Below are 15326 nucleotides of genomic sequence, written 5' to 3' on the forward strand. Positions count from 1 at the left end.
AGACCTCTCATTGAGTCTGTATACATACCTAAGGCACGTATGTAAGAGGCTTGTTTATATTTTGGCAATGTTTTCGCCAAATGTAGCTGCATTGTTGCATACTTTATGGATGTCCCACAATCATTTTATAAAGTAGCTGTGTTCAGTGCTACAAATCAAGCACTACTAGGGGTTTTTCTTCTTGTTTTCTAATGTATTACTTATCAATAAAAAATTCGGTGTGGTGTGAGCAATTTTTTATTCTGAAAGTGTGGCCCAGAGAAAAAGTGTGGGGAACTATATACTATAATACGATTGAGAGGGGGGCTCTCAAGTAAAACTTCATGCCTTTGATGCCTCACGCCCCACCCCCCCAATTCTTTAATTGTGGGCTTAATTTTACAGGGCTCTCTTCCAATCAAGGTCTGATTATGTCCCTTTCCTACTGACCTCTCCACACCTAACAAAGACTTTAAAAAAAAGTTGGGGAAGAGGGGTTATTGGGCTGTTTTTGTTTTTATTATGTATTTTGTGTTTTTATATGGTGATTTTCTGTTGTAACCACCCTGAGACCTGGGGGTACAAGACTGTATACAAATTATTATTATTATTATTACTACTACTACTACTATTTATTACTACAGAAACCCATGAGTTATTTTAATTGGCATTTGATTTTATAGTCATAACCGATTCATTTTTTTAAATTATTTTTTGTATCCCATTTTGTGCACTGCATGGACGCCCTTGCAGTCGAGTGATTTATAAACAAAACGACTAAGTCGAAGCTGGAGCCAGGACTGCCGCTTCCTCCCTTGAACGGTGAGTGCGCTCTCCGGATTCAAGAGCCAGGACTCCTGGGTTCTCCTTGTGCAGCATGAGCTCTAACGGGTTAAAAGCCGTAGCGCACCAGAGAGGTCAGGCTTCCCGGGTTTCCTCGCCCAAAGCCTCTTTCTGAAACGTGACGCCTTATAAACCACCAGCCGGGACTGCCTTCTTTCTCCGGGGGCTCTAGCGCGGAGGCGTGGAACAAATCGGGTGACTTGGACACCTGGGTCCCTCCGGAGGTGCGTGGGCTTTTGCTGCCGGGAGGGAGACGCTTCTTGGGCGCAGTCCAGGCTCCGCCTAGGCGGTGCTTACGCCGGCTGTGGTTTCTCTGCTTGAGCTTCCGCGTCCGGGAAGGGCTGGCTGGAGGCGTGCAGGCGACTCGGTTTTCTGGGGTGGGTGAGCACCGACCTCTCCAAGAAAACCGATAAAACAGGCGGTTAGGGGGTGGCGCCGGCTAATATTTCAAGGAAAGAGGCTGTAGGTTGCAGCAGAGGCGGACCTCGCCTTGAGAGTCCTTTTGCAAATTTCGCAGAAGAGGGGGGGGGGAAATCCCTGATAGAAGGAAAGAGAAAGAGAAAGATTGTGGAATGCGAGAAAGAGAAAGATTGTGATCAGCTCAGGTGGGTGGTATATCATCATCATCATAATAAATCTAAATGGAGGGAGGAAGCAGCTTATAGAGGTGACTCTTTGGCCAGCCTGTACCGAATTTGCAAGCCTGAATGAATTCGGGTGGAATTGGTTTCCTGCAACGCGCGGAGGTGTTGGTTTGTGGCGCAAACCATGGTTTCTGGTTGCCGACTGGCAAGCGGCGATAAGGAGCTGCTGGGTGTGTGTGTGGCTCCTGTGCCTTTAACATTCATTAACTTAAAGCTTCTCCGAGCGATGGGTGTGGCTCAGTGGTAGAGTTTGGCATGCATAGGTTGCTAAGTTCAGTTGCAGGTATATCCGCTTTGGGGCTGGGGGAGAGAGATCGATCACTGCATGAAACCCGGAAGAGTCGCTGCAGGTCAGTGTATGTATTACTGAGCCAGATGGACCCAGTGGTCTGGCTTTGGTATACATGGTAGTTCCCTATGGATGTTTGCCCCAACGCGTTTGTTTGTTAAATGAGCAGAATAGGAGATAAGGGAGGGAGTTTCATTGTGGCGGGCGCCAATGCTGCAGGGAAATACAGGAACTGAAAGCAGGAACCGAGAGACAGTGGCTTCAGATAAACAAGGGAATTAACTGAATTAACCAGGAGGCAGGAAGAGCCTGGGGGTTGTGGCTGGGGGTGGTTGTGCAAGGCCTTGTGACTCAGTGAACATTTAGATAGGGTGGAATGCTGTGGCTGCAGCTATGAGTGGCAGGGTGGGTGGGCCCTGCCTGGGCCTTTGGACTTCTAGGGAATCTTCCAACTTCATTCCCTCAAATTTTCTGCTTTTCCAAAATAAATAAATAAATAAATAAATAAATCTAGTTATTTTCACCATGCTATGGTGCCACAAGGGGGTGCTGTGCTAAAAGGATGCATAACCCTAAACCTAGGGTCTTTTACACCCCAAGTGTTGAAAGGATACCGCCCCACAACTGCAATATTTCTCACTGAGAGCCTGTGTGAAGCGTTTCCTCAGATCTATTGAGACCCGACAACATTGGGAGAGCCATAGGTTTCTCGTTCCCGGTTGAAACCCAGTAACGTTCGCTTAAAGAAGTGGCAGTATGGGGGGTCTAAGAAATGGTTCATTAAAACACCTGCATGTTAAATTCACACTAACAGAGTGTGCCTAGTTTGTTCATTAACTTGTGCAGCTGATTTGCAGAAAGCTTTCTAGGTGAGCTCCCGTTGCTCGGTCCCTGCTCCTGCCAACCTAGTAGTTCGAAAGCACGTCAAAATGCAAGTAGATAAATAGGTACTGCTCCAGCGGGAAGGTAAACGGCGTTTCTGTGTGCTGCTCTTGTTTTCTGCTAAGAAGCGGCTTAGTCATGCTGCCCACATGACCCGGAAGCTGTACGCCGGCTCCCTTGGCCAATGAAGCGAGATGAGTGCCACAACTCCAGAGTCAGTCATGACTGGACCTAATGGTCAGGGGTCCCTTTACCTTTTTTTCTACATGCTATGTGCAACTTAAAGGTACAAAGGTAGAAACACAGGAATTGGGAAAGGACCTCAGTGGTCATCTTAGCCCATGCAGGTATTCCACTGCTACAGCAGCCTTGATAAGGTGACCAGCCAGCCTTTTAATAAAAGCTTTTGAGCAGCCACTGCAAATCTTGCCACTCTTATCTGACACAAATCTGTTGAAGAGTTGCAGAGCAAATACAGTGGTACCTCTGTTTACATACTTCATTTGTTCCGGAGGTCTGTTCTTAACCTGAAACCGTTCTTAACCTGAAGCACCACTTTAACTAATGGGGCTGCCATGCCGCCGCAGCGCGATTTCTGTTCTTATCATGAAGCAAAGTTCTTAATCTGAGGTACTATTTCTGGGTTAGCAATCTTGGTAACCTGAAGCGTATGTAACCCGAGGTACCACTGTATATGATTTTGCTTGATCGCCACTGGGTATCCTGCTTAACAAATTCAGAATAAACTTTCCCTTGGTTCAGAATGCCAAGAACAGTGTAATAAACAATGATAATGATCTTCCACTTATTGAGCACCAGAGATGCAGTTCTGCAAGAATTTTATGCCCCTCTTAAGTATTCTGAAGGCATCGTTCGGAATTGCAAAGTCATGAAAACAATTACAAATCCAATACGGGTACTGAGTGGGCTGAAGATCTCCACTTAAGACAGCTGATTAGAAAAGAAATTATTTTAAATACAATGAAGTTCCTGTCTAATAAATAATGGTGGGGTGGTGGTGGTTTTCCAACAAGTACAGTGGTACCTCGCAAGACGAATGCCTCGTAAGACGAAAAACTCGCAAGACAAAAGAGTTTTTCGTTTTTTGAGTTGCTTCGCAAGACAAATTTCCCTATGGGCTTGCTTCGCAAGATGAAAACGTCTTGCAAGTTTGTTTCCTTTGTCTTGCAAGTTTGTTTCCTTTTTCTTAAAACCGTGCATTCACTTCGAGGAGCAACTCATAGCACGTGGTGTGGTAGCCTTTCTTGAGGTTTTTGAAGACTTTGGTATTTTTGAAGCTTTTCCAAAGTCTGTGCTTCGCAAGACGAAAAAACTCGCAGAACGAATTAATTTCGTCTTGCGAGGTATCACTGTAGGTGCCACTACACCAAAGGCCCGATTATGACATAGTGTGGAGCTGACCCACCTGAGGTGGTGGCATGTGCAGCACAGCCTTCTCCTGCAGAGTAGTAATAATAATAATAATAATTTATGTCTTTCTTTAATGTGGTTTCCCCAATCACTCTAGGTGGCTTCCAACAAAATATTAAAAATGCATTAAGAGTGTAGCATTCAGCTGGTTTTATAAGGGATGAGATGCTCTTTCAGGTATCCTGGTCTCAAATCTGCATAGGGCTTGTTCATGTTGAGTTCCAAAGTCTATTCTTTCTCTTTGCAGACGTCCAAGCACCCAGCGGCCTTCCCAGTGAAGTCCATGGATTCCTCTGCCTCTCTCTTTGGGGAGAAGCCCTTGCTTCATGCTTGCGCCCCTGCTTCTCTCACCCTTCCAAAGCTGGAGGAAGTCCAGGCCCGACTCTTGCAGCCCATTACCCCGTCTGCTTCATGGCTAGCCTCCCTGAAGCCCCTCAGTGCCCAGAGCCAGGTCGTGGCGGGCTCCTTGACAACGCCAAATGCTCTGGATTTCAAATGGCTTGACTCTGTCCTTGAGCAGACACAGGTAAGCACGGCTGTGGTAATCCTAGTAGCAATAACACCACAAACAATAACTATTTCACAAGAGATGGTTTATTTGGATGCATGTCTGATCCATGATGGGGTTAATGGTCAAAGCAAAGCCCTCCCCACCCAAAGAATCCTGGGGAAGACACTTTTGTGACCATGCTAGAAAGGCAGTTTTTTCACAAAACGATAATTCTTAGGTGTGCTCAGAAACGGAAGCCACAAGGCGTCATCACTAGGATAGCTGGGGTTTCTTTTCCTTTTCCACCTTTGGGTGCTCCCAGATGGGTGGGTGTTGTAGGATCAGTTCAGTTCCTGCACATCCCTACAGTGGGTGGGGAGATTTTGAGGCAGGAAAAAGGTTTCAACATTTCAGAAGCAGTGTAGTACCAGGAAATAGGCCCTGTGTGATACACCTGATTGTGTAGATCTGTGCTGCAGGCCGGTGTGCCGCTGCTGCTATACCTGCCCCCCCTCCCCCTGTGTTCCGTCGCCAGCCAAAGGAAGTGAGAGTTGTATGGCAGGTGCAAAGGCGAATGGGATTCTGCTTAGCGTTAGGCTTTTTCATGTGTTACCGCTGGACACAGGTGCAGGCTGTCTCTATATAGGTACACATGTTTGTGCGAAAGAGTGTACACTTGCTGATTTGTACAGTGGTACCTCAGGTTAAGTACTTAATTCGTTCTGGAGGTCTGTTCTTAACCTGAAACGGTTCTTAACCTGAAGCACCACTTTAGCTAATGGGGCCTCCCGCTGCCGCTGTGCCGCCGGAGCATGATTTCTGTTCTCATCCTGAAGCAAAGTTCTTAACCTGAAGCACTATTTCTGGGTTAGCGGAATCTGTAACCTGAAGTGTATGTAACCCGAGGTACCACTGTACAGCCAAGTGTTTTCCACACACTGTATATACATTTGTGGGTGGTATTGCATGAACACCCTCATTCCTGCCACTAATTGTTCGTTTATCGTTCCCTACTCCAGGCAAGGCAGCCTGCAGCATTTGACACGAAGAAACTTGTGTCGTATTCTGCCTTCTCTGAACCAAGGCTGCTCTGGTTGGAGAATTCCCTTCTGAAGCAGCCTGCCCACTTGGCTGTTCAGGGGCTGGAGGAAACCAAGGCTCGCCTGCTGCGTCCTATCTCCACCTCTGTTGCTTTATCAAAGCCTTTGGACGTGCAGTTCTCTCCCCGACTGGATCCTCAGGAAAGAATCTGTGCCTCAACATCCTTGGGGTTGCCACCGGGTTACACAGACCAGGATGAGGCTTTTGGACCAAGCACCAAACTGGAAGAACCACAGCTGCAAGTAAGACATCAGTTGGACAAGGACCTATACAGGCCAGGCCCAGTTGCTGGAGTATTGTCATGGCAACAGGATATTGTGTGAGGGAGGTTTCAGCAGCAGTAACTTTGGCCAGCTGGAGAAGGTTGGGTTGGATGGCAAAGGGAATGGAGGAAAGTTTTATAGCCGGGGGGAAAAAAAACCCATCTAGGCAATTAGGAAAACCTGGGTTTTAAGAGTTTTCCTTCCATAAATTCAGGCCAGCAGCCAAAGCAGTGGCCCTCCACTGTACTACAAATCCCATCATCCCTGATCGTTTGCTGGGGTTGATGGGATTTGAAGTCCAAAAACATCTGCAGAGTCACAGTTTACCCATCCCTGAGCTTGAGGGGGAATCCTCAGCCATAGTCCACGCACGTTCATTGCTGTTTTTACTTGGGTGAAGGGTTCTTGGTAGTGGCGCTTGCCCTGTGGAACACCCTGCCACCAGATGTCAAAGGAAAAAACAAATACCAGACTTTTAGGAGACATCTGAAGGCAGCCCTGTTTAGAGAAGCTTTTAATATTTGAAGGACTATTGTATTTTAACATTTTGTTGGAAGCCGCCCAGAGTGGCTGGGAATACCAGATGTGGCCACAATTAATACACACTTTAACATTCCTGGTTGTGGACGCTTTCTTGTTTTGTTTTCGGGGTTTCAGATGAAGCATTTGCATGGGCCTTGTGCCTGACAACTTTGCTGGTGCTTCTATAAAGGTAAAGGTAAAGGGACCCCTGACCATTAGGTCCAGTCGTGACCGACTCTGGGGTTGCGGCACTCATCTCACTTTATTGGCCAAGGGAGCCAGCGTATAGCTTCCGGGTCATGTGGCCAGCATGACTAAGCTGCTTCTGGCAAACCAGAGCAGCACACGGAAACGCCGTTTACCTTCCCACCGGAGCGGTACCTATTTATCTACTTGCACTTTGACGTGCTTTCAAACTGCTAGATTGGCAGGAGCAGGGACCGAGCAACGGGAGCTCACCCTGTCGTGCGGATTCGAACCGCCGACCTTCTGATCGGCATGTCCTAGGCTCTGTGGTTTAACCCACAGCACCACCCGTGTTCCTTGGTGCTTCTATACTCACTGGTAAAAGACACCTGGAAAATGAATATTGGATACTGCTTGTAGAGTGGTTGCAACTTTGACTAAGGGACAGTGGGATTTCTTCCCCTGCAGGAGGAAAGGGATGAGGCAGAAGCTGCTGGCACAATCCCAGAGTACGTTCTGACTTTGCCTGAAGATGACCTGAAAGTGCAGTCGGAAGAGGACGATTTTTTGGCTGATGAGCTGCCTGTGGAGAGCAAAGAGCAGCAAGTGAAAGATCAAAAGGTGAGAGGTTTTGTGCTGGTAGGAACTAGGGGTTGGGGAGACATTGGATTCACCTTGCAATTAAAAACAGATTGCCTATTTTGCAATTTCCAAAGTACTATGTGAACTGGAATACTGTCTAAGTTCATATTCCTCCAGATTTTGCAGTACAGTTCTCCAGCCAAATAACAGATTGTTATGGGTTGGGGGTCAGTCTGGATGACCATAGGACCCTTCCAAACCTGTGGTTCTGTGCATCTAGTGTTAGAATCTATCAGAGTTGCAGAACAAGTCAGACTAGCTCCTTTGTGGCAGCTCAGCTAATTTTACCCATCACCTGTTTCTTAGAGTGAGTTCTGTTGCTATAGAGACAAATGGGTGGGTCTTCTTCCACCACGCTTGGTTGGATGCGGGCCGTGTGTGTGTGTGTGTGTGTGTGTGTGTGAATGAATGTGAAAGTATGTGTGAGAGAGACACACAGAAAGTGTATTGCTGATGCTGGAGAGACGGAGACATATTTTGTTCTGTGTTGGATGCAAAACTGAGTTTGCAACTTCCCTGGAAATGTAACGGGAAAGAAAGATCTGCTGGGATGTTAATGCTGTGCTGATCCCCGCCAACCTATGCTTGGGTTGTGTTGATAAAACCAAAATATCCCAAAGACACTGCAGTTTCCATTGACCTTCATTTCAAGGGATCTAAACCCCAGGAAAGCAGAGGCCACTCCTGGAGTCTCTTACCACGAAGAGATTGGAGTGCACACAACAGTATATGAAAAAAAAGCATATAATGGGGTCAAGTTGCATAAAACTGCATATATTCGTGAAATTAACACGGAATGCATTTTTGCATATGGAAGTACTTGCAATAAATAAATAAATGTGTGCGGTAGGTGAAATGGCATACAGGCAGGTGTATATTAGGAGAAATTTGCACTGAAATGTATATGAACTTTCTTGAGGGTTGTTTATTAACTTGCAAACTGATGTTGGGAGCTGAGTTTGGAGAAACAAGAGAAACTGAAATGGACAAATTGGCTTGTTCCTAGTAGGAACACAGTGGTTTTGGATGGGCACTGGAAAATAGTGCACACAATACAACATGGGCCATGCAGCCGAGTGTTCTTAGATATAGAGGTGAAGATTTGCTGTTAGTATTAGGTTTCCATTTCAACTGCTGAGTTGCAAACTGGAACCAGCACCCACCCACCAAGCCCAAGGCAGTCACCTGCCCCTAAATCTAGCCCTAAGTGAAGCCGGAGCTTCCAGCTTTTCATCCATTCTTAGGAGCTTAAGAGTGATTGGTGTCCACTGGACTAGAACCTTGAAATTTGAAGGAAACTCTCACGAGAGGCTTCCAAAGGCTTTCTCCTCTAACCACTCTCCCCCCCTTTTTAGTTGATGTTGTTGAGCCTGGCCTGCTGTTCGCTGGTGGAAGGGCCGAAGTTTGGAAATCCTCCCAGTGAGCTTCAGCAAGCATTGATGCAAGTGTGTGAGAGCCTAGCAGAGCACGATCCTGAATTCATTCTCAAGGTACGAGGGGGCAGTTAACTGGGAGCCTGGATTTCTGGGGGTTGCACCCAAAAAGTCACAAGGGTGTGTGTGAGAGGCATTGAAGTGCAATCATTGGGTCAGAAAGAAAAGCTTGCCTGTTCTCAATGTGTGTTTAATATTTACCTAGATTGTTTTCATGAATGCCATTGAATTCCCCAAGTGCTGACGGCACTCTTGTTGCAAAATGTCATTATAATAATTCTTTCTCTAAAAAAACAAACAAACTGAGGATATTGTCAATTATATAGTGGACTGGCTGTTAATTTGTTGGCGGCAATGTGACTGAATGCCAATTGTTGAGAATCGCAAGTGGGAGAATTTCTTCCAATAGGGTACCTAAATTATTGCATAAGGATAAATGAGAATTAAAGTGCAGAAGAACGTGGCTCTTTTTATCTGTACGCTAGTCTCTTTTGTGTCCTTTTAATGTTGACTCTTATTTTATTTTATTTTATTTTAGGCTCAGAGTGGCATGCAGCAGTTTTTCTAAATGTCGTTAGGCCACATCTCTGTAAACAGCAGTGGCTTCCCCCAAGGAATCTTGAGAACTCTGGTTTATTAAGTGTGCTGAAAGTTGATTGGAAACTTCTCTTGCCTTCGCAGAGCTACAATTCCCAGAGCAGTTAAACAACATTTCCCCCCAGGAACTCTGAGAATGTTAAAAGAAATTTTGCAGAGTTAATTTCATTTCTCTAGAGCTCTTCCCTGGAGGTAGATCTTCTTTCTTAGGCTCTGGGATGCTGTTCCTTTCCAGAAGCTGCCATTGTCCTTGGCAAATTATCTGGTTGTAACAAATTAAAATAGACTGGTTCTGAAACTGTCTCCAGGTGGGAGGTGGGAACTGGTACGTGAAAGATCTTGAGCTGCAGAAGGAATGTGGAAATTAAAGGACAGCAAAAAAAGAATCCTCATATCGATTTGTGTCATTTTTGCTTTTGTTCCTTCTATTGTGTGATCACAGAGGGCTAGAAACTTGCATCTCCAAAAGCATGGAATCTGTGCTAAGAGCATTATCTGCGTTGGAGCTTTCAGTGCTAACCTGGAATTGCTGGGTGCAGTTGCTTGCCCAACAAAAATGATGGTGTTCTATGTCAGGTTTGGCACAGTAGTTGTGCCATTGTCCTCCTTGTGCCAGAATCCGAGAGGTGTGACAAACACAGGATACAAATGAGTTCCACCTTTCTAGGAAAATGTCCAGACCAGCTGCCTCATCTTTGTGTAGTGATGTCCTCATATTCACTTCAACATCTCTAGAAAGCTCCCTGGGCTCTCCTTGACATACTTTTCTGTGCACTTTCTCTCTCCCTCAATGACAGGTTGCCCTGTACACTCGCCAGGAACTGAATATCCGCAGTACGGCCAATTTTCTCCTGGCACTGTCTGCTCGCCTTTTGCCCTGCCGCCCACATCTGCGACGGTATTTCTGCCACACTGTGCAGCTTCCCTCAGACTGGAAGGAGGTGGCCAAACTCTATCAGGTAAGGAGATAATGCGCAAAATCCTTTAGCAGAGAGTTCCAGTGGTAATCCAGGATGCAGCACTGTTTCTCGTCCTGGTGATCACACGGTGCTATTATTTTTCTCTTGCATGCAGAGCCTAGCAGGGGAAGGAAAAGCTCTGGCTCCAATGCCTTGCTGCCTTCGTGCTGCAATGGCTGATAAGTTCCGGCAGTTTGACATGTACCAATTGGCCAAATACAATAACTGCAAGAGCCAGGGGAAGAGAAACCGTCGGCCGAAACCCAGGAAGGTGGGTGCTTTGATTTCAGAGTTCCTGATCATCTTTGTACTTTCTAATATAGGCTAAACATGAGCTGACTTGCTGTGATACCACGGAGTGTTCAGAAACATTCTAACGGCTTGGAGGAAGGTTTCTGCAGCAAGGAATACTCTTAGTGTGAGGGAAGCGAGCTGCAATTTTGATGGTTGGGTGGGGACAGAGCCTGTATCACTGGGCTGGATGAGTTGGAAGGTTTTGAGCCCAGGGCCAGGAAGTGGCTATAGGGCTAAGTATGCAAAGGTCTTGTTTTTTGCTTTTTTGGTTTGGAAAGAACTAGTCTATAGCTACTCCTGTGTAAGATGCAGGAATCGCTCGTTGAAAAAATCTTCATGTGGAACGTGACAAACTCTTGTGCTGGAAAAATGTACAGAAATGTCTTGTTCCCTTGGATCTAACCCTGTACTTCTTTCTTTCTTTCTTTCTTTCTTTCTTTCTTTCTTTCTTTCGGCTCCAATCGGGTATTTATCTTCTGCTTTGTGAGCTTTGAGCACCAGAAACTGTAAAATGCAGACACCAGGCTTATAGAAGCTTATCCATATTGGGGCATATCTGTAGTACCAGGTGTATTTGTGATGTGTAGTTGGCCTAGGGACCCTGCACTGTTTGTTTATGTGGCTAATGCTTGTTCATTTCGTTTCCTCAGCAGGAGCCAAGAGCTTCTAACTGGGAAGAGCACTGGCCTGGTCGGAACACATTATTTGCAACAAAAGCCAGATTGCTGCAGAGGAAGGTAAGACATACCTGGGGGAGCAGAGGAAAGTGTTGTCCTGGGTACCACATTCCCTTCCTAACACTAAAGTCTCTAATTGTGTACAGCTCAGGGCTAGGAAACTTTGAAGTGTTGTGTCGAGGTCTCCTGTCTTCAAGGAAAGGGCTCTGGGAGCCCCTTTCAAAACTTCTCTGAAGACGCAAAGTGGCTTTTGAGATTTCTTAGTCCTCTTGTCAATTGCTTCCCACCAGTTTGAAGAGGAGTTGAAAAAGGAAAAGGTGTGTCCAGCAGCCCCCAAGGACCTCTTCTCCCTAAAGGCTTTGATCCAGCGCCTTCACATCTCTGAGCCGGCCCAGCTTGTAATGAGTGTCCTGGGACGCAGGTGAGGCTTCCTGGGTAGCATTGAATCCCCCCTCCTCCTGGCCAATGGTAGCCTTTCGGTTTCTGAAGTGTGAGCAGGTAAGGTCTATGTATTCTCTACTCTGACTGGCAGTGGCTCTTGGAAGCCTTTGGGCAGGAGTTTCTTTCCACCTGATTTAAATGGCCTCGGTCCAGTATACCTGAAGGAGGGTCTCCATCGTTCTGCCCGGACACTGAGGTCCAGTGCTGAGGGCCTTCTGGCGGTTCCCTCGCTGCGAGAAGCCAAGTTACAGGGAACCAGGCAGAGGGCCTTCTCAGTAGTGGCTCCACCCTGTGGAATGCCCTGCCACCAGATGTCAAAGAGAAAAACACTACCAGACTTTTAGAAGACATCTGAAGGCAGCCATGTTTAGGGAAGCTTTTAATGTTTAATAGGTTATTGTATTTTAGTGTTCTATTGGAAGCCACCCAGAGTGGCTGGGGAAACCCAGCCAGATGGGCGGGGGGATAAATAATAAATTATTATTATTATTATTATTATTACTTCATCTAGAGATGCCACGGATTGAACCTGTGGACCTTCCAAATGTTAAAAGGAATGCTCTGCCACTGAACTCACTCCTTCCGAAAGGAAGCATGTGGCTTGGACTGAACAGCAGGTTCTGAGGATGGGGCTTTTATAGGGCCTGGTGGGCAGGGATTGGCCCTTGGAGGGGGTCAGCTGACAGAATGCTTCAGCTGGTTGTTGAACTGCATCCTAGATGGCGCTGTTGAGCCCCAGAGCTGTGTCAGGCTTGCAGTGGAAGCAGAGGCATGCATGACAATTAAATGAATAAACCTTGATTTGACAAACCCACCTACCCTGTTAAATTTCACGGTTGAGCTAATAAATCATTTTGCAAGAATTCCAGCAATCAGCATATACTAAATGATCCATATGGGCCATGATTCACCAGCCCACCTTCGCCCTAAATCTCCTCCTCTTGCTTTAACTCTCCAGGTACCCCTCGGATTTAAATGCCTTCTCGCAAAGTCGTCTCCCCGGGCCCTGGGACTCCAGCCTTGCTGGCACTCGCATGAGGCTGCCGAGGCCTCAGACCTGGGAGCGGGACCTTAGCCAATTGGGGAACAAGGCCAAGGCCTGGGAAGAGCTGATTGGTAGGTGTGAGAGAGAAGATGATTTTTGTTGTGGTTGTTTCCCCATCTGCTGAAAAGTGGTGTCCCAATATCCCAGTTCACACCTGTGGCAACTGAAGAAAATAAATATTTTGTTCGCTGACATACATTTTTGTGGGAGAAGCAGGACTTGGTTCAGTTTGGTCTGCTGAGCAGACCAGCTCCATCCGGCTTCCCCCAGACCCTCAGTTGCTTCTGTTCCAGCCAGTCATGATACAGAAATACTATTTAACTTTCAAGAATCAGCAGCTATTTTCTCCTCCCCCCGCTTTGTCTGCTTTCCCCCCTTCTGCTCATTCTTGATTGCTTATATGCTGTTCTGGGAACCATTTTGGTTGAACAGTGAGGTACAAATGCTTTAAGTATGTTGTGTTTCTGCTTACCACCAGAGCCCTAGGATTCTGCCTGTAGAAGGAGCATGCCTTCCGCAATGTGAAAACTTTGGCCTGGTTTCAAAATTGGGGAACCCTCCAAATCTCAGAAAATCTCTAGCTTCAGGATGAGAGGCAGGGGATGTTGGTGCAGAGTTCTGACTTTGGCCCAAAGTTTGAGTCCCTTCCAAGCTTCAGTTGCTGGCCTTTTGCAGATGCAGGCAAGCTGCCTTTCATGGCCATGCTGCGGAATCTGCGCAACATCTTGCGGACCGGGGTCAGCGATCGACACCACATGCAACTGTTGAAGCGCCTGGAGGACAAGGTGAGGCCCTCGTACAGATTTTATTTTTTAACAGCAGCTTAGGAAGGTGCTCAGGGGATTTGTCTTTCTGACCCAGGATTATGGGGTTAAACTCTCCAGGTTCTTTCCTAGAGAAAGGTCACTTGCTACCTGAATCTCAAGCTTCTCATCCCTTTTCTGCCACGTTTCTAGGCATAGATATGTGCTTTAGAGCTCCGTGTCTGAGCGCTGTTTTATTTTTGTTTTTGCCTTGGCGCTTTGACCATTCTTGTGTTGCAACAAGAGTATGGCTTCCATTTGCACCTATGGAAGAAATGTTGAAGTATTTTTTTTTTTTTTTGGGGGGGGGGGACTATTGGCACGACAGCAAAATCTGCCCCTGATGGACAGCCTTAATTTTCAGTACCTCGGTTGTAATAGCAACTTTAATGCGCAGTGCATTGATTTAATCTGCCCTTTAATCTGCAAGCACTGCCCTTGCTTCTCCTGTTGACATTTTTCTGCCCCTCCCAGGAATCCATCATTCGCAGCAGGCAGCTCCCTTTCCGGTTCCTTTCAGCCTTCAAGGTCCTGAAAGATCTGGAAAATGAACTCAGAGAGGCGGGTAAGGCCTGCACATTACCCAGGTTGAAAGGCACCAGTGGGAATTGGATAGAAAACAGGGGTGAGGATCCTTGGGCTTGGAACTACGTGTGGCCCACCAGGCCTCTCTGTATGGCCCTCAGAGATATCTCCAGGCCACACCCACCAGCAGCTCTGTCCTACACTCGTCTCGAGTGCATTTGCCTGACTGGAATGTGACCTTAGGTTATGCTGGTACCTCTTGCCTTGCCCAGGAGGTGTGTGTGTGTGTAAACCTGACTTCTGCATTGCTGTCATGTAGCCTACAGTACAAAAGTAATGGTCCTTTCCATTGCTCCTCCCACTTCTGCCTCTGCCACCAGGGGCCACTGACATGTAGGCCCTGTAACAGGGCAGTCCAGCTTTGCATACCAAGCGGTCCACAACAGTACTTTGGCACGGAGCCCATGGCCTGCACACTGCCTTGTTGCACTTGTGGGGTGGGTGGGAGAAAGCAAGCCCCAAATTTGATGCCCCTCCAGCTATTGTGCTGCCTTCCCAGAGCTGGATAAGTGAGGCACCGGACTCTTCTAGGATCCTGTCAGAGCCCTCACGCCTCCTTCCCAAAGCCTAGCGGCTTGCTTACCTGGCTTTGGGAAGGCAGTGCCAGGGCTGGGTGTGTGTGAAATGTTGCTGAGGGCCGCCAAAGAAGTACTCAAGGCTGTGTATTGGACTGTCCCTCAGCCTGTCCCCACCCTAGATACAAAATGTATTTTATCACTGCTGGCCTCAGGTGTCGGTGATCTAACTGCGGCACAGGGAAAATTAAAGAGAGGGGAGGTTGATGGTGAGGGGGCAGAGTCTATGAGAGTGAGAAAGGCAGAAAGGATTGATGGAGTTAGGCTGAGTCACTTTCTAGACACCTGAGTGGGGTGGGTGAGTTAGTATGACAGCAAGGGCAGCTAGGTTTTCTGTAGGTTGTACAAATTTGCAGCAGCCTTCGGAGGGAGCGGGTTACTGGCTGGGATAAACACCTTACCAGCCCCCTCTCTTTCCCCCTTCCCTACAGAGACCCCCTTCCCTAGCAACAAAGACATCATCCTCAAGATCATACAGCGACATGGGCTGAACATCTCCTATGGGAGGTCATCGCTGTCTTGGACACGGCGAAGCCTGCGTGGGTGTCTGGAGATCCCTGTTATCTTCAGTATGGTGAAGCGTGAGAAGAGGAAACTCCTGAAGGCCAGGTGGGGCTGGCTGTGTGGTGAGAAGTGAGAGGCGGA

At 47.2% G+C, this 15326-nt stretch overlaps 1 protein-coding gene across 3 annotated transcripts in view; it reads left to right on the forward strand.

The window, feature by feature from the left end:
* Nucleotides 1-887: 887 nt before the first annotated feature.
* Nucleotides 888-15326, forward strand: part of TEP1 (telomerase associated protein 1) — a 55009-nt gene continuing 40570 nt past the window's right edge. The window contains exons 1-13 of one of the 3 annotated variants that reach the window (XM_079951513.1): nucleotides 888-1046; nucleotides 4316-4594; nucleotides 5578-5901; nucleotides 7099-7251; nucleotides 8628-8762; nucleotides 10100-10261; nucleotides 10377-10532; nucleotides 11206-11292; nucleotides 11523-11653; nucleotides 12632-12789; nucleotides 13394-13503; nucleotides 13996-14086; nucleotides 15113-15290. In XM_079951513.1, the coding sequence (XP_079807639.1) occupies nucleotides 4352-4594; nucleotides 5578-5901; nucleotides 7099-7251; nucleotides 8628-8762; nucleotides 10100-10261; nucleotides 10377-10532; nucleotides 11206-11292; nucleotides 11523-11653; nucleotides 12632-12789; nucleotides 13394-13503; nucleotides 13996-14086; nucleotides 15113-15290 (1928 nt within the window). In that variant the 5' untranslated portion in view covers nucleotides 888-1046; nucleotides 4316-4351. Of the gene's footprint in view, nucleotides 1047-1099; nucleotides 1200-1242; nucleotides 1428-4315; nucleotides 4595-5577; nucleotides 5902-7098; nucleotides 7252-8627; nucleotides 8763-10099; nucleotides 10262-10376; nucleotides 10533-11205; nucleotides 11293-11522; nucleotides 11654-12631; nucleotides 12790-13393; nucleotides 13504-13995; nucleotides 14087-15112; nucleotides 15291-15326 lie in introns of those variants that run through there. The other 2 variants (XM_079951512.1, XM_079951511.1) reach the window with 2 other exon arrangements.

Source organism: Podarcis cretensis (genome assembly GCF_951804945.1).
Source record: "Podarcis cretensis genome assembly, chromosome: 13".
In the NCBI taxonomy this organism is placed as follows: Eukaryota; Metazoa; Chordata; class Lepidosauria; order Squamata; family Lacertidae; genus Podarcis; species Podarcis cretensis.